Here is a 19,178-nt window from a genome sequence, read left to right on the forward strand (position 1 = left end):
CCACTCCGGATATCTGCTTGGTGAAGAACACAGCCGATGCCCGCTGGTCCAATCGTGGGGAAGATCTTGGCAGCGACCATCTTATACTGGCCGTGCACTTACCAAGCATCGTCAGGAAGCCGAAGACGTACACGTGGGTCGACTGGGACCTCTTTCGCAAGACTCGCGCCTCATGACTCCCTCCTGACACTGCCCCGAGCCTCAAGACGTGGACGGCTCAGCTCAAGACCGACGTCGGTAACGCCGCGGAAACATTCAGTACGCATATGCCAACTGAGAAGATGGACAGCCGCCTCGTCCACTTGCTCGAAGCCAAACAGTCTCTACTGACACGATCCCAGAGCCATCGCCTCAACCGCAGGTTCTGCAAACGCATTGCAGAACTGAACAAGACCATAGTAGAACTGAACAAGACCAGAAACGCTCCGCCCGTTTCTACCTCCGCCAAGCGGGAGAAGACCATACGAAGCCCGCTCCTACAAGACCAGCAATGCGCCGTCCAGCAGGCTCGCGCAGCGGCCACCAGGTACTCCCTGTCGGCCCCTGCGTGAGAGACGCCCACAGCGCGCTGATGTGCGTCCTGCAGGACTTTTATTAAAGTTTTTCCAATCGAAATCTAAAAAGAAGCCCGTGTGACAGCCATATTGCGCAAGTTCAGCCACTGCAGACCAGATACGACAAGAATATCACTTTTGGTTGGTTCTAAAACGTACGTCACTTACCTGTTAGAACTTGGTTGTGTGATATTTTCCCGGGCGACAGCGTGCAAGCTGCGGCCGCTAGTTCTAAGAGGTTGAGATACATTATGTTTGTCCTTAGGATTTACGAAATACGTTGCCAGTACCATATTACACCTCGAAGCGTGACACCACCCCCTCCCCCCCCCCCCGCTCATATTATGCTTATTTCGCTTTGTGACCATCCATAGTTTCTTTTTTAGGTAATACGAATCACCATTAGGCTGTTCTAGCATAATTTTCATCTCCGATCCGGAATTATTTTTTCCGATTCATTGACGCTGGTTTCACAGACCATGAATTATATTTGTTCAAATATTACTTTGCCCACTAAGCGTACAAATTTGCGATGCACTTACTATGAATGACTATTCTAATTCCCCGGAAATGTTCTTTGATAACACTTTCTAAACCACGCCATACTACTACCTCACTGCATCTTAAATCGATTGACGAACTCATTTAAAGGCACCCTAGCAACAAACGTTGTCAATGCAACAGGGGCATCGCTATGTGAGGAAAGGTCTGGCAGTAGAACATTTTTTCCTCCACTCGACTCATCTTTTTCATATTTTTTACTGTCTTGAGCTCATATTTATAGCCCAGCTTATGGCAGTAATTATAGCTCTGCGTAGATTACACCATTCAACTACAATGGGTGATATTGTTACCGACTCACTATCCGTACGCTCTTCTCTTTACGCGTCTAGTGATTCACCTATGCTGAAACTCTTTCAATTGCTAGCTCCTGCCCAACTGCAACGCAATTTGGGCACCTGCTCATAAAGGTCTGTCCTTAAACAAAACTGCCGATTCACTGGCAAAGACATGTCTTTGTGGCCCAGTCATTCCTGTTCTACCACTGATAGCACACATCACGACGGCTAGATTTCGGGAGCCTTGAAGTATGAAAGCAGTATCGTACCCTGTACTCATTGCTTCTCAAGATTATAAGCACCTTATAAGCAGCGAATTCTGCATCCCAATGATGCTTGAGGTCTCCCTCGCAAAATACCGTTGGCGCGTTTCCGCCCTGAATTTTACTATACGCATTGCAGGTCAGGCCTTGCGCCCTCCCCACTATGCTTGCTTTTTGCACGAAGGCAGAAACATTCGATCCCTTCCATCTATCTTCTCGCCAATTTATTGCGGTAAGAAAAAAGAATACAGCAAATGCCTCTCCCAAGGCTTATCCTGTGCGTAAGAAACCTGTTATTCTTTCATCTAGTGCATCTACTCTAGAATTCATCCGCAGGTATGCTTGCTCCACTCTCCAGGATCGCTTATGGTGTCGAACCAAATGCCACGTTGAATTTGTATCTTTGCCTTTTTTACTGTGTGCTTTTCAATTATTGTATATTGATTACTTAGGATATTATTCCTTCCATTTTAACATGTAATTTAACCGTTCACCAGAATATATGGATTAGAAGTCCTGAAAATGTTTATTTTGATCATAACTTCAAATATTCCACCAATTCTTGGCCAATACACCGTAGTGGGTATATGCGACACGTTTGAGGAGCAGCCAACAACCACAACGACAATTCTCCCGCAGCGTTCAATGGAGAGAATATTCGTAATGTCGTTTTGACGAACCTACGCTCCACCGCGGGCCTAGCTCGCGCGATAAATTTAACGGATCGCATTAAAGATAAAAATATAAAATATTACCACCAGTTGTTTTGTAACAGAAAAAAGCCGTAGTTTCGCCCGAAAGGCGAAGCATCGATTGCTATACCAAATTAATGGACAGCTATACGATAGTAGTTTTATCGGCCGTGTAAACTTGCAAACACAACATACAACTAAATTAACAAGCATGGTTGCACGCACGCACAACAAAATGTGAACACATCTCACTCGATGACCGCGGAAACTCGCTATCGAAACGCAAGAGTGGGGAAGCGCGGTAGCAGCCGTGAGTGAATTGACTTTCGTGCTGCCTCTGGCACCAATGCGAACTAAGCATGGAAATGACAACGCGAGGCTGACTCGGTCCCAGTCGCAGATGGCTTTCCACATACAGTGGCCTGGGCGGGCGCAGGCGGCCGCCCGGTTTAGAACGCGCCCCCCCTCCTAGCCTTTCCTTGGAGCGTTGCGCGCGACGCAAGACGGCGTGCTTCCTGCCCGCTTTCTTCCCTTGCTTGCATGAGATTGAGCCGCATCGCCACCTGACCCTCGCACGCTTTCACTCGCAGATACAACATGCGGCGCGTAGCGACAATTTTCTCGCCTTGGACTTTCTACGGAACCTCATGGCGACGGCAGAAATTTGCCTGGAGTGTCCATATAATTGCTATCACAACAATATAATGTGAAAGCGCTCAACAGCAGACCCAGAAAGAAACACTGCGCTATGTCATCTTTTTAGAATCCAGCCACCAGAAGATATGTTTATCATTACGGTACTAGCAAGGCAGCGGTTACGTTTCACTTCATCACACTCGCGTCACTTCTCTAATTGGAATATAAAATCCGCACATTGGCCTTATTCCTAACTATCAACGTCGTTTTGCGGCTGTATTAGGGCATTACGTATGTCTATCTCACTTCTACAGGCCAGAAAGACTTGCCAGCTGCATCTTTATTCAGCTTAAAGATTCGCTGTTCGCAAAGAATAACATATGAAATCTTATAAAATGATCTATCATCATCTTTATGTTCGCAGCAAATTATAAGGAAGCAATCAAGATATCTTAGCAACACATGCTCGAGCGCTAAGGGAAGGTGCATGAAACAAGGAAAAAGATGACATCGCCTAGATGCGAGCCGAGCGACAAGCTTTTCCAACCAACTCTCCTAACCAACTCTCCGTTGTTATTAAAGAGTTTTGGAAATAATGCACCCAAGCGACTTTGCGTAACTCCAGCTGCTTCCATTGCTTGTAGCCATTTTGCGTTTCTGCATATAATTTTTTCCAGAGAGGGAGAGAGAAATTTATTTACAGAAATGTAGAGAGGTCAGCCTGAGCTATAATTTGCCCTGGCCTGCTACTCTACACTTGGGAAAAGGGTGTGCAAAAATTAGGGGACGCTTAAGCTTCGCCTTCAAGAGTGGAACGCGACAGCGTTCCCGTTGAGCCGCCAAGGGGTGCAAGACAATGCGCTACGGCGCACCGATCACTTACGAGGCGCCCCGCATCGGACTTTGCACCCACCAATCAAGCGGTGAGCGTCGAGCAGCGCAGCGTTCGGCGCGGCAACGAAACGTGCGCCTGAGCAAGCGTAACAAACCAAAGAACTCGGTGTCTCGGAGGGGGAAACGATGTACGCCAGCCAAACGTGATCGGCACGGGCAGAGAGATAGACAGATAGTGATCTAAAGAAAGGAAGGACGCTTGATTCTGCAACCCGTGAGGGAGAACGGCGAAGCGTTGTCAGGGGAGAGGAAGTCCGCGCCGCGACGCGCCTCGCACCGGTCGCCGCACAGCCCCAATGCGCGCGTGGCGCGCCACCTGTCGGGGCAGCGCCGTACATTGAGGGGAGGGGGTCTTCTGTGTTTGCCGCAAGATGGCTCTGCGTGTGCGGAAAGCGCAGAAGAAATGTACTTCGCTACTCGTGTAACTGGGACTTCTGTAAGTTACATGTTCATAATTACCTATATGCACCACAGTATAACTTTCTACGGCTCGTTTCTAAGGTAACACCGCATTCACTAGAGGCGCTTTTGTACCGCGTTGAAGCATCGAACTCGTGGCTGAGTGGTAGAGTCTCCGTCTCACACTCCGGAGACCGTAGTTCGATTCCCACCCAGCCCATCTTGCAAGTTGTTTTTTAATCATGAAGTGCCTCGCGGGATTTATCGCTCACGGCCAACGCCGCCGACACCGACGACACCGGATTTTCTGCGACACGAGCTCCTTAACGCTGTTGCATTAAAATCTAAATCTCCCTATTTTCTAACGTTCCGGCCGTGGTCTGGCCAGCGTTGCCCCGAGAATTTGACTGAGGAACGAGTTATCGGGAGCCGGTGCTGCGCGAGGACTCCGAATAAAGCACAAGACATTACAGAACTATATTAAACATGTAGATCGATGCAGATCAAGGCTATTTTGAACACAGAAATAAATTCTGCGAATTTTAATATCTTTATGAATAATACGACTGGAAGTACATAGTGAAGAAGAGGAAACAGGAGTTCCATGTGTAACTGCCACGAAGTTAGAAGGCGTTTGCCTCGTGGAAAAGCGTCTGCAGAAGATGGAATTTCATTAAAGACTGAGAAGAAATTATCACAAAAAGCAAGTGAACCTCTAGTCACAGTAACTGCAGAGTTCAAGAAAACGCCAAAATCATCCTAATCCATAAGAAGGGACACGCAAAAAGATTTGGGAATTATAAGCCTATTAGCTTGCTTTCGGTACTGCGCAAAATATTGACCAAGGCTATTTTCAGTAGAATCATGGCAGTCAACTCAGGAACGGGCATTCTACAATGTATACGATCCATCTAATCACTCAAGTAATAGAGCATTTGCCGAAGGCAATCAACCTCTATATATGGCCTTCATAGATTACGAAAATCCACTTGATTCGCTAGATATACCAGTAGTCATGGAGGCGTAGCATAAGCAAGGAATACAGGAGACTTTCGTGAATATCGCTATTCACCGCATTCTTAAATGTACTACGCAAGCTATTAGACAGGGAAAAATTAGGCGTGAGGATGAAAGGTTGTTTGCACAGCTTGCAGATCAGAATGTTCTGATGAGCAACGCTGATGCTAACTTGAAACAAATGATTGAGGACCTTGACCGAGTATGGCTGGCGGAGTACGAGAGTATGTGTGAAGAATTATATGCAGAAGGCAACAGAAATGTTGAATATACTGGGAAGTCCACGAATACTCATGACTTGTAGTCAGTCTCTAGAATCGGAGCAAGGGTACGCTTGTCTTACTGCTCAGAGACGACTTCGATCACGAGAAGGAAACTCATAGACTAATACAAAATTGGTCGGAGCGCATACGGCAGGCATTACCAAATCATCACCGAGAGCTTACACTTGAAGGTTAACAAAGAAGCACTAGAGCAAGGTAAGCAACGCGGTAAGAGCGATGGAACGAAAAAACGTCAAGCGTAAGGTTAAGAGACATGAACAGCCAGGTGTGGATCAGAGAGATAACAGCGTTAGCCAATATTTTAGTTAACATTAGGAGGCAGAATTAGAGCTGGGCCGGACATTGAATGCATCTGGCTGATAACTGGAGATCTATTAGTTACTGAAGGGGTGTCAAGGGAAGGGATGCGCAGTCGAAAGCGGAAGAGGGATTAAATTGGGAAATTCGCCGGCAGAAGATGGGGTCAGATTGTGCAAGACAGTGTTTATTGGAGATCTCTGCAAGAGGCCTTCGTCCTGCAGTGGACATAAATAAGTTAATGATGGATGATGATTATCACAAAGCACGCAGTGGAGTTTGATCATATTTTTACCCATAATTATTGTATACTGCGCGGAAACATTTTGTAGCTCTGTTGAGACAAAAAAAAAAGGTTTTAAAACTAAAAATTCGGCCTTGACGACTCATTTTCGGAAAATATCGGTCCTCAACGAGCTTAGGAGATAGCAGTACAGCCTATCCGTGCCCCGTTATGAACTAAATTTCTCTTTGTTAAGCCGTTGCACGCTTACACGACAGGCATTTAAACCGCAATAGCTTGCTTGTCGCACTTCAATAACGAAAAGGCGGTGCGTTCATTTTTCCCTTGCACTCTGAAGCTTTCCTCACTGAAACTCGCTTTAGTGCCTGATAATTTTTTTTTATAAAGAAAATATTTTAAGTCTCGTTTATTCGAGAAAGTGTACTCTCTTGCCTAAACAAGCCTTCTGGTGCAGATCGGGACCGAAATATGCAATAGCTACACACTTTTCCTTTTTCGCAAAACTTATCGGCACACAGCGTTCGATGAAGCGTAACCATGAATTAGAAAAAGAGCGAACAGTCTTCCGGTTAGTCGTTATGTACGAGAGTAGCGCAAGACAGTCGTTTATGATAGGCCTGTGTACAGCGGGCGTGTAATTGTGGTACTTCATGGTAGGTTAGAGTACCATGATAACAGACTTCACATTATGCTCTTAATAGCGGAGAGTACGGTGGAGTGCAGTTATTACACATGTGGAGTCATAAACGTATAACCTGTTACCTCGAAAAATACTTTTTAATGGTTAATATAAAAGCAGTATCAAATCATTACCTCATTCTTTCGTTATTAAAAAAATTGATGGATCACACGCTTATGTGCAAATTGGTGTTTGCCGAAACTTTCTTTGCGCGAATGTTGAGCCAAATTTTATGCATCCGTGATGCTACTGCCAAATGTTTGTGGAAAATGACGCAAATGGAATTTTATGTGACGTACATCTCTGTTGGTGACTTCTTCAATTTTCTTTTTCACTTCTCTGCTCAGCGCTGCTCGCTGAGTGCACACTCCGGTGAAATTTTTTTTTCATTTCTTTCTCAACACTCGGCTGCTTCTGCTGGCAACTTCTTTTTGACTGCTGCGTAGCCGATTTCTTGACATTTAACACTGTGCGCCGCTTGTGTATTTGGCCACATCCCCAGTGGAAGTTCTGGGGCACTGGCCAAAAATGGTCACACAACAAAAGTCGCACAACCATATCCGAGGGCTTCAACGCACGGCTTTATGGCTAGTTGGCAGAATAGATGTTTAACCTAGAAACGTTTATGACGATCAACAAATATCCACTAACCTAATTGGTCTAATAGGGTACGTATTCAGTGGCACACACACTGTGGCCCAAGTTGCCTACTGGGCAAGACAACCACCGGCAAAGTGGGAGGAAGAGGCAAAGAAAGCTTTGTTCTAAGAATTCTGAACAGGATTTGGTTGGATTGTACAAAAGGCATTAGCTAATTTCATGGCCTCCGAGATTCGCGACGTCCCGCTCTAGGGCGATTCGATGTTCGTTATTCCGTCCTCTGAAGTGCCTAAAGTGCACGCACACGGTATGCCACGTTGCAAGCTCAAGTCCTCGGACTCAGCTGGATATCTCGAACCGCAATTTATGCTGTGCGTTAGAATAATAAAGTGCACCTCGTTGGAAGGATTGCTCTAAACTCCTGCATCTCAAGCGCCACAGAACTACAAATTTCACAATGTCATCAGTAAACCGAACGATCATTTAGACGGTTGAATTTGAATAACTGCAGAATAAAAAAGCGACAACACTTGCTGAATGGTGCACAGTAGCCTTCAAGCAAAGTCCTCTCTTGATTTTGCGTATGTAAGTGTTCGTCATACGACTCGGATTGCAGTTGAGGTCATGCAAAGGCGTGTGTGGAACTGCAGATGCTTAGCGCCTTCAATGACTAGGTGCTATGGAGCCTATATTGATCTTGATGCCTCTCGCAGGTAGGTGCTGTAGTTCATTGCAGTTGCATTATTTCTAGAACAGTTGGAAGTGCGCACCGCAGCATAGCCAGGGTGACGTTCAGTGACGAAGCTACGTTAAATGAGCGTCAAGGCACTGGAGCATGCTGTGCGTTTCACTATTTCCGCAAAATATATCATATTATTAGCAATAGAGCATGAAACATCTGAGCACGATTGTATAATACCTATAGGAAATGTTCGCAGGCTATAGCGCTCGAGGAAAGACCGGACGCACTGCCATATTAGGACGCTTCGACGCATGGCTTTATGGCTAGTAATCACAATAGCACTTTGGTGGCCTAAAAGCTTTTGTGAGAGATCATACGCAGCAATATACAAAGGAACACCCTCGTACACTCCCGAAATTTCGTCAAGTCTTTCTCTCAAGCTCACTGAGGATCTATAAACGGTAGGACAGCCTGTTACTAAACTTTTGTGCCCTGTGTACGATGTTTCAGACGTGTAAAGTTAGGCATAAATATTAATGTTTGCGTCTCCGGGTGCTGCCTGTCTAACAGCTGCAACGCAGAAGGCATTGCTGCTATAGCAGGCATTTTATCCTCGTGCTTTCATACACTGGTAGACAAAATCACGTTAGCGCAAAATAAAAAGAGATATACTGCGAAACTTAATACTCAAGATTTCTTCCTATCCGTTGTAGCCTATATAATGAAGTTTTGAAGTATATCGGACCAAAAAACGAGTCAGTAGGTTTAGCGAGTAGGTCAAATCGTTTACATCGTCTTCGGATCTTCGAACCGCAACATGGTCTCGCGATGAAGAGGCAGTAAGCCGATCTAATTGAAATAAGATATCTGCCCAGTATAGTTTGTGCGGCCTCGATGCCCAGTGTATTCGCAACAGTGGGTACAACAGTGGGCGGAGACTGCGCCTGCGCAGCAGCGGCCGCCGCTGCGTCGCTAGCTTCCTTCCGAGTGACACTCAGGAAAATCTGCTCCAGCGAAGTGTCCGTGATGAAGAAGTCCTGCAGCTTGAACTTCTTTTTGATAAACGCCATGCGCAAGAACATCTCGCTACAGTGGAGCCGCACGCGGCATATGCGGAACTCGAGCAGCTCCTGCGCGTTTGTGAAACACAAGGTGAACTTTTATTTTTCTTTTCTATTTGCCACTGCCACAGAGTCGTGGGCCTTTTGTCAGTTGGTTCGACGATACACCACTCAGCATCGCGAGTTTTCCGCGGTACTGGCGAAAACTCGAACGTCACACAACCGTATGGCGTTATGCTATGAAAAAAATATATTGAATAAAAATGTCCTACTCTACTCCTGGCAAATCAATTTGGTGTCTTGTTACACGCAGATGCTTCCTCCCAGGAATAAGGCAAAAAAGTGCCTGCAATCTGAGTGACCCCAAAGCAAGCAGTTTTGACAAGAGAAAAAAAAAAAGGTTTCGATAGAAAGCACGGGCTTTCTGACAATGCACGCCATCCGGCTTTTCTGATTTCGCATTGTTATTTCTTTTATGTGTGAAAAAGCACGTACAGAATATTTAAACGTGTCATTATATACCATTTTAAGCTCAGGGTGTTGCAGACTGCGCAACATAATTCGTTCCACCATGTCGTACAGACTACTGATTAGGATTACACGAAGCATTTCGTCGTATTGTATTTTAATGATAAACACGAGGTGTGAGCCCGGAAATCAACTGACTCATTTTTGCTTATAGAACTTGTAAAGCAACTGCTAAGAGCAGCCGACTGTTCCATTGAGCGATGATGGTATTGCCCGTTACGAAGACATATATTTATAGAGACGGGTTTGACACTAACGTATTAAAATACCCGAAACAATAAATGGTTGCGTAGAGGATAGGCGGTTCGTTTTCATGGAGGCGGAGTTGCTCTGCACAGCTCTAACTGCACATACAAGGAGTGTGTGTGTGTTATCGTGTTTTCTTTGTGTGCGTCCTGTTGGATCGATGCAGCCCAACATTGCATCAGAAGCAACGCACTTCACAGTTTTGCACAAGCTATGTGCTTCGAAATACAAGCTTACATGGTTAGTCAGTGTCTGTAAGCAGAATGTCTGTGACATGTTTTACAACTGTGGTGCACTTTAGATGCTGCAGGTAGCGACAGGAAAGTTATTCTGTCGAGGCAGATTATAAAGCGTCCGTAAAACAAAAAAGCATGGGTGTGTTTGTGAAACCATAGGTAGAAGGACTTCGTTGAAAGCAACACCACCATATGGACACTATAGAGTGTACTGGTGTCATACTTTGTAAAACTTTAAAATGCGAGCCTTTTATTAAGTATTAAAACATTGTTTCCTAACACTGCCGTCGCAAACACTGTTCAAGTTGTGATCAGCCTTATTTCAGGAAATGTTACTAAAATGAAGAGTCACTATAAGTTTTAACATGTTCTTGCGATGTTGCTGATAAGATTCGTGGTATAATGAAAATAAAATTCTATTAGAGACAGAAAGTTGACAATTTCCAGGCCACCGGAGTTCTGAAAATCAAGCGGGCCATAGTCAATGCAACCATGAGGAGCACAGATCTGCTGGAACCTAAGTATAGAAAATAAGTTCCTTGATTAAGATAAGCTTTATTATTGCTAGATGACAATAGCTAAATTAGATAATGTAAGTTCCACTGCTTCAGCAACTAATGTAAAAAAAGGCTGCGTCACCAACCTGCAAAGCGTATTCGTTGACTGCTTTGTAGAGACAATGGAGTCCATGTCGAACACTTTTTTTGAGCGTTATTAGGCACCTGTAGAGTATTTCATAAACGATTGATATGTGTCACCGGCGTAGACATCAGCGATCTCCTCCGATGCGAAATACTGTAGCCTCCAGCACCAGAGAAGATTGACGAGAATATGATGACAATTTTAGTCCAAAGAAGTTCTGTTTCAGGTGCTTCGAAACACGCATGCGTTGTACTCTACGAGACCGTTTAACGTCCGCAGCTGCTGCGTACTCACTAAACAAGACCCGTGTGTCAAGCAAGTAAATTCTCCGTCAGACCGCTTTTACTCGCACTTTCCGTGTGCATTGCAATGCGGACAACTATAAACAAATTTTGCCTTGCTTCATCGCGTTCCTCAGTGCCATATCTGGCAGCCTTACAGAGCCTTCGCAAAATACCCGAAGTCATTTGGGTTCAAGCCAAGTCGTAGCTCATGCATAACGTGTTTCATTTGCCCTGAGGCTCTATGCTCAATATACATGATGGCTGCACAGCCGCCATTATATCCGCCATGTTGGCTCTCTGAGCGGCTGTCGAGAGGTAACGCCCTTTTGAAATGGGAGCCGGGATGGGAAAGCATTGCGGAAAACGTTTCTGCGCTTTCACTAAAATGACGAAACGTGACGTGAATCTTGTTCACGAGTTTTTTTCTTTTAGTTTATGGCAGCTATATTGCGGTGCGAGCACTTAAAAAGGAAAATGAAGGGTAGCATGCAGAAGCTTATATACTGCAATGCATCTCCAACTTTACGGATACGCCATTGCTTATTCCACGCGGCTCATCGCACCACCAATTCTGGAGGCGAATCTTTGCAATGACTCTTCAGTGCAACGTCATGCTACGTCAAATTTACGTTGACCAAACAGCCCTTCCCCTTATGCTAATTCACGTAATATTCCTTCAGCCAATCGACAAGGTGACGTGAAGGTTATCTCACAATACCACCGCGAATACTCTCTATATCCTTCTGAATGAGGTTCGGTTTGGTTACGTAACGTAACCTAAAGTAACCAAACCTAACCATAATGAGAGGGTTTTAAAGAGGATTTATTTAAAGCCGTTAGAAGGATTTGCTGAGAAATAAGCTTGAGCAATTTGCATTCGATGTGCATCGTCGCGTTTTCGCCATCATTTGGGGCAATGAAATTGTTTCGTTCATGTATCGGGCTCAGAACGTTTGCATTTCTCTCGGGTGGTGTTAGCATTTGTGTTTTAAGCTCACATATTTTTAAATGAAGCGTTTATTTGAAACGATTCTAATTAGACGTTACAAACCTTTTTCGAGATTTCACCCTTTTGACTGGGGCACTCGTATTGCAAACGCGATGAATAATTTTGCACATTATTAAAAGCCACAACAACGGGATTTTCTTTAAGGAATAAATTGTATGTAAGGCGGCGGCCCGGAAGTGCCTGAAATATACAGGAATAACTCGCTCATAATTGTAAGTTTTATAATCGTACATTCTTACTAACAAAAAATTGTTGCGGTGGTGGGATCTCCCTCCGAAAGTCTCTGTTTCACAGCGAAGTAGCGCTTATACTTTCACGGGCTCGAGACCGTCACATGTTGGAGGCGAAATATAAACACGGGGCAGTCTGGCGTGCGGCGTAACAAAAGAAGGGCGGCATTCATCACGTTCCATCGTTGGAATGGGAGAGACGGCGCGCCAAGTACAGCGGGAAGTACTGCGCCTAACACGGGCGGTAAAGCGATAGAGAACATTCTTTGTCCTATGCCACAGACAGCGAGCACAGCTGTACCAGATCTCATTCTGGAAGAAGCTCCCCAAGAAACTTATTCTTTCATGGCTGAGAGCGTCCGCTCGCTACGCTGGAAACATGATGTGAAGAGCACTCAGTATTGCGGCGCACGGAACTGATCCATGTACGCGTCCTTTTCGCGATCATGCTCGGTAATGAAATAATGATGGACAACTTCTACAATTACCTGGTCGGCAAGAGAGCTTGAGCGAGAGACCGTGCCAACTTCTGGGTTCACCGCCGAGAGAGAATTAGTTTACGGCTCGCGGGGGGAACCCAGCATGCATCCAAGCTCATTTCGTTGGCGTATAACGTCATGTCGTGCGCACCCATTCCGTTAGAAGCGCCCCTGGTTGCCTTACCACAGGTGCACGACTGAGTTCACGCATCAGGTGGTAGACTGCGAACAGCTGACCTCCGTCAGAAAGGACTAATTATGGAATGTCACATTCCTGGGCGAAACCACAGTAGCCTGCTGGGCCTAATTGATTTCTGTCTGAAGATACTGGCACAACGAAACTGCGATGCCCCTGTGACACTACTGTAGGCCGTCTACTGTGTAGTAGTCTTTGGAAATGTATATCTATATAAAGGCACAAAGAACTTTGTAATGGAAGAGAAATAGAAAGAAAGATTTATTGAATGTTGTCGCCCTGTCTAACACGTACGCTGTGTTGGGGTAGTGCTGGGAAGTGCAGTTGAAGACAAATGCAAAAAATAATGTTTTAATAATAATTTTTGACCGAAATCGACAGCATATTGAGGCAGCAGCAAGAAAATGGACATATTTCCTCAAAACATTGAGAACTCACGGGGAAATTCAAAACGGAAGATAACAGCAAATGCGGTGGGCTATGGACACAATTAATGCAAAATTGTAACCTCACAAAGTTTACGTAGAAAAAAAAAAGCGCAGCCCTCAAAGAGGAAAACGCTCACTGACATTAAATTCTACATAAATTCGATACAAATTAAACATTTTTCCTACGCTATAGGGAAGACGTGATTAATGTCACCCGCTAGTCAAACGCAAACTGTCTTAGTTGCTATGGCGTGCACGAACGGCTGAAAGTACACGATACAGCAAATACATGTCCAGCTTCTATCACACTCGGTCAGGAGCGGTATGCTAAAAAGTACGTCTGCACCATTTTCCATAGACGACGTCTTGGAGAATAATTGTTTCGAGCATGCACTGCTATACGGACTGGTGTACGTTACTCGTGCTTTTTGCCATGCGATGGGCTTTCGCTGGTTCTTTTGTCAAATACACCGCTCGTCGCCTGGCCAGTGAGTCTTAGCAGTTGCCAAGATACAAAGCAAGTGTATGTCTCGCTGCCTCGCCTGACCTATCGTTCATTGCAGCGGATCTTTTCGTCGTTCACAGGGAAGCACGGCTCGCAGTGACCTGCTAAGAAGAGACTGCTGGCTCAGGAGGAAGTCGTCTCGGCGTTATGTCGACTCGGCGCACTCCTCGAGTGCGGTGCAACAAACGCACACTGCAACATGCTCCAAACAGTTTTGCTGCAGCGGTACTGCACATTGGTATGCTGTACTTTTCAGAAACCGCTGTGTTTGCTCGTACATACCGCATCCTTCTACGTGTCATGGGCGAAAGGACACCGGAGCTCTCACTCTATACGTTCACGCCATGTTTCAATTTATCTCTACTTAAAGCTGCGACCTTGCCGGAAATCTGACACTGCGTACCTATTCTCACAGATGAAGACAGGAAGTCTTTGCACGACTCTATCGAAATTTTCGATAAGGTCGGCTGTGCAATGAGAGCTTAGCGTTTTCTTTTATTTCAACCTATGGTAATTTAAAAGCTTCCTGTTATCTGCTGCAGGAGTAAGTGTTCTTGCTGCGCAGCAAAGTTTCCGATAAGCGGGATAGTGACCTTAGAGTTGCTCACCAAGTCTTCCATAACACGTCTCTTATTTTTTCAATGCCCGTATTCTTCCGATATAGTCCTCGTGCAGCTCTTTACCAAGGCTTCGGGGTTTCATAATCCAATAAAATTTAATCTAAATTTTCTGTAGACTTCTTTCGCTGTTCTTACGTGACCGTGCTCCCCAGGCTGATTCACCACTGAAATGACTCGTATTTATATTTATTGCTGCACGCAGTGATGCAGGTTTTGCTTTCAAGGCACTTGCTAAATTGTTCTCCGTGGGCCTCCGTCTCTTCGACGTGCCTCGGTTCTAAATCATGACCTCGTAGTTTTCTTTCTTTGCGTTGCGGACTTACAAACCATAAGCATAAAGAATAACAGAACGCCCATGTTAATTTGCCGCGATAACGCAGCCAGTCTCGGGATTAAATATTAAATCGCGGGGTTTTACGTGCCAGAACCACTTTCTGATTATGAGGAACGCCGTAGGGGAAGACTCCGGAAATTTATTCAAATTTATATTGGACCACCTGGGGTTCTTTGACGTGCACCTAAATCTAAGTAAACGGGTGTTTTCGCATTTCGGCCCCATCGAAATGCGACTGCCGTGGCCGGGATGCCAGTGCCAGGATGCATGGAAGTTTTTTTAATATTCGGCCGATTTCACCCGATACGAATAAACGCGCCTTCGCTGCTTATCTCATCCACACAAACCGTAATTATCATATGAACTTTCCAGATCAAACAAACAAGAATGCAAGGGATGCCTATTATTTTATCTTATATCATGCCACAGAACGACGTCGCAATTACCAAATTTGCTGAGGCGATACATCCACGAACTGATTTATTCATGCTTAGGAAAGAACACATGTAGGGCGATTTCGTGTTGCTCCCATTCAAATCGTGATTGAAGGCAGTAAGGAAGCCGGACTATATATATATATATATATATATATATAAAGCGCTTGATCGCGTCGGGTAACTGAGCAGTCGATCATGGCGGGCAAACTGCGATCAGTAGTTTTATCGTCTTTTCTGGGAGAACAATAGTAAAGTGGTGGCCAAACGACATGCTGAGAAAGAGCGTATATTATCCTGCGAAAGTGAATTGCAATAAATAAATAAATAAATAAATAAACTTATATTTCACATCACGCTACCTGAAACTGGTTAAAAAGGTACGCCATATAGGTTACTGGAGGGCTGCGGAATAAATTTGGCCACCCGGAGTTTTTTAACGTGCCCGCAGGAAACGACACAGGCCTGTTTTTTGGCCCCTGCGCCACCGCAGTGATTGGCAGCCTCCGCCTAGTGCTCAGAAGCAGAACGCCTAGGCCGCTGTGCCAACCAAGGCGGCGGGTAAGCGCTGTGCCTGTGAAGGTGAATGCTGTTTCGGGTGTCATACTTCCATTTATGTCGTATGAGAAGGTCTAAATGTTTGAATACTTAGTCTTGCGCTATTACTAAAGTAGCGCGATAAAACCCGCGATGATAGGTTCAATTTGAAGTACGTGTGAGCTGTTTCACGACAGTTTACACAATATCGTTCTATTTAATACCTCAGCGAGGACAAAAAAAAATTAATACGTATCCGTGTTCATCCTAATCTGTGTTTGTATGCGTTGTGCAAAATTTCTTTTGAGCTGGAGCATTTCCGAATTTTTATGGGTACGGTTCCAAGCAAAATGGAAGTTCACAGGAAGACGGGGAATTGAAGTGAACTATAGTGGTCGAACGGGAAATGTGATTGGAGCTATCATTTCCACATGGTATCTAGTCTTCGTAAGGGAAGCAACGGCTTTACACTGTTCATGTACGCATAGCTCACTCACTTCCACATTGAATGGCAGAGGAGGAGGAGAATAATTTACTGTGCGAAGTAGAGTAAAACATATCAGTGTTTTAAGGAAAAGAGAAAGCTGTGAGGGAAGTTTAAGACAGGGGGTAGGGGGCATCCGTGGTTTTGCGTTGTTCCAGCGTTATTTATATGTAGAGTGGGTAAAGATAGTACTGTTATTGGATCTACCAAAAAGTAGGGCTAGCAAAAACGGGAGCTGATCCAGCCATGCAACCTGGCGTTGTCAATAAGGTGTACCTAATCTTTGAATTGAGAGAAATGGTAAATGAACAAAGTAAATAGATTAAATAAATAAACAAACAACGCGTAAGTGCAAAAGCATGTTAGGTTAAAAGTAGAAATACAAAAACATATCTGGAATGCTCAGGAAAAGGCACACAAGATTGACGAAATTTTAAATTAATGAAGCCAGAACAACAAAACTAAACTCAGTAGAATAACAAATTAGTAAAACATGGTTTATGGGAAAATATATAGTGGCGTAATAGACTGGAACGGTGGATATGATAAGCCCTAGTCTGAGCAGATGTAACACCGCAAAAAAGTTAGGGGCTGGTGGTTATATTCCCTCCACCGGTGCAACGAATCAATTCAACAGCTCCTTTTGAAAAATTTGTACCTCTTTGATTTCAGTGTATTGAACTTGTGGATGAGACCTGATTCTCCATACTTTCTGTGCCTAGGCGGACGAAAATGCGTTTGCAGAACATGAGATGTAGGTTCATCAAAATTTTTGTCTGACGAGCTAGAATGATGTGCAACTCCTTTCATAATTTTCGTTGCCTGCGCGTACATAAACATAAAAGGACCTTAATAGGGGCTTTTATGGTTGAACACCTTGGAAAAATTCTTAGCTCAATATATTTATCCCATCATCGGGGGGTAAAAAGAAAGCATAAGCCCATAATTTTAGCTGCCTAAACAAATGACGGACTTAAAAACGGGATGACCTGATATCACTCTATTCGCAAAAGGAAGTTTATTAGTGCGAAAACCCGTGCAGTGAAACGGAGTGAAAATATATTTCCTCTGTGCACTGTCAACACAACGTACAGCCGGTGTAGGTACGAAATACGACGCGAAACCCCTTTATACTCCTCGGTGCAAAATATTTACTTCACACGCGGGAACGTATTTAATGTAATAATCTGAATTCATTCGCAACACTCGTACAGATGTGCTAAAATCGGCCGCAAACGGAGTTGGTTTCGTCACGAGAAGTCTCATATCTAAGTGGAGTAAAATAGAGGCTATAGTGCGGCGGTCGCGCAAGCTAGGCACAGTCGGGTTCGTTACGGCTCTGAAATTGCTTCTTTTTTTCGTGCGCTTCCACTCGTGGACACTACATAGGACAATAGGCGGCCGTTTGCACAAGCCTTTGGCGTCACTATGGCAGCGACGACTTTTCCATGTCTTGCCCAGCACGCCACACACGGCGCAGATTTCGACCGACTCGTCGATAACGGCATCACCACGCGATCTTAGTCCTAACATTCATCGACACCTCTTCTTGGCCGGGCAGCGGCAATGTCATTCAAGAACGCGCAAGGAGCCTCGTCCAGCGGAGCCAACCTCGCATCAGTTACCTCACATGAAACGTGGGGCAACGATCTTTCGGGTGCGATGGCTGCAGCTAGTGGAACGTGGTGTTCCCCTGGTGTTCTTGTGGATGGCTCGGTCGCAGCACGCAAGAATAATATTGACGATGCTATGGGAATCAGGTGAGTCGGAACGTTTCAGTCACTGCGTTACGTGTTACACGGAGCGGAGGTGTGTTTAATGTGGCGCTACGGCTTTCTTTAGCAACTCGATTCGAGTTGATAACACCACGAGAATACTACCAAGCGGGCAGATCATCTGACGAAATAATAGCCTGTCTGTGCTAGGGTGCGCGTGTGGGTGGAAGGTATGCGTGCACACGTTGCTTGAGTGTATGTGCACGTGTATGAAGGTCTCTATAGCTTTGTGCGTACGTGTGTGCTTTCTTAGGGAAGATTACGCATGGAAGCTTTCGTGTGCGTCTGTATGGGTGCATTTTAGTTGCAGCAGCGCTTGGCATGCACTTTCTTGTCGCGTCTTGGCAACGGTTAGCGCGCAGTTATAGATACATTTCTTTGAACTTGTGCGCAAACAAACAGGGACAAAGAAGAGGAGCAACACAAGGACGAGCGCTTGTATAGGTACAGACAGGCGACTTTCGTGGCGATTCGAGGCAAAGGGTTTGCAAGCAAATTGCGGAAGCGAGGATAATCATCGTCTCACGTCTCGGCGACACGCGTTTGGCCGGTTTTTCGGACCCTGAACCCACCGCAATGTTGCGTGGCAATTGTCGCTAGGGTGTCGGCATGCATGTTCTGCCTCCCCCAGCAATGAGGATACCGTTCAAGCACCCTAAAAACGGCATCGTCAGCGGCCGCGATGCATGACCAGAACTTTGGTTAGGCAGTCACATTTTCTGTACGTGCCGTTTGAGCGCGTTCACTTGCTGCCGTTACGGGACTTCTGTCGTGAATCATTTAAAAAGCTTCCAGAGGATGATCTACGGACTTTACATAATGCACCATATTGAGTAAAAGCCATCTGCAAAAATTTGTAGGTCGGCTGCCATGCTACGCTGTTTTTTTTTTACCATACCACGGATTACATTTCTTGTTGTAAATGTGGTTGCCCCGAAATTAAGAAGAGCGAGGCTTTGTATGGTTCACTTGCGTATGTAAAATGTTGTTATTGTTGGCTACGCATCGTTCTGTCGTTCAATGTAGTCCAGGCATCATTTTATCAGTACATATGGATTGCGTTGTTTTCG

At 45.1% G+C, this 19,178-nt stretch overlaps 1 protein-coding gene across 1 annotated transcript in view; it reads right to left on the bottom strand.

Annotated features, from left to right (window-relative positions):
* Positions 1-217: 217 nt before the first annotated feature.
* Positions 218-19,178, bottom strand: part of LOC126516657 (ABC transporter A family member 7-like) — a gene marked incomplete at its 5' end in the record, with an annotated part of 48,595 nt that continues 29,634 nt past the window's right edge. Inside the window, 2 exons of the mRNA XM_055063842.2 lie at positions 218-364; positions 9,004-9,210. Coding sequence (XP_054919817.2) covers positions 218-364; positions 9,004-9,210 — 354 coding nt within the window. The remainder of the gene's footprint in view (positions 365-9,003; positions 9,211-19,178) is intronic.

This window comes from Dermacentor andersoni, chromosome 1 (genome assembly GCF_023375885.2).
Source record: "Dermacentor andersoni chromosome 1, qqDerAnde1_hic_scaffold, whole genome shotgun sequence".
NCBI classification, from domain to species: domain Eukaryota; kingdom Metazoa; phylum Arthropoda; class Arachnida; order Ixodida; family Ixodidae; genus Dermacentor; species Dermacentor andersoni.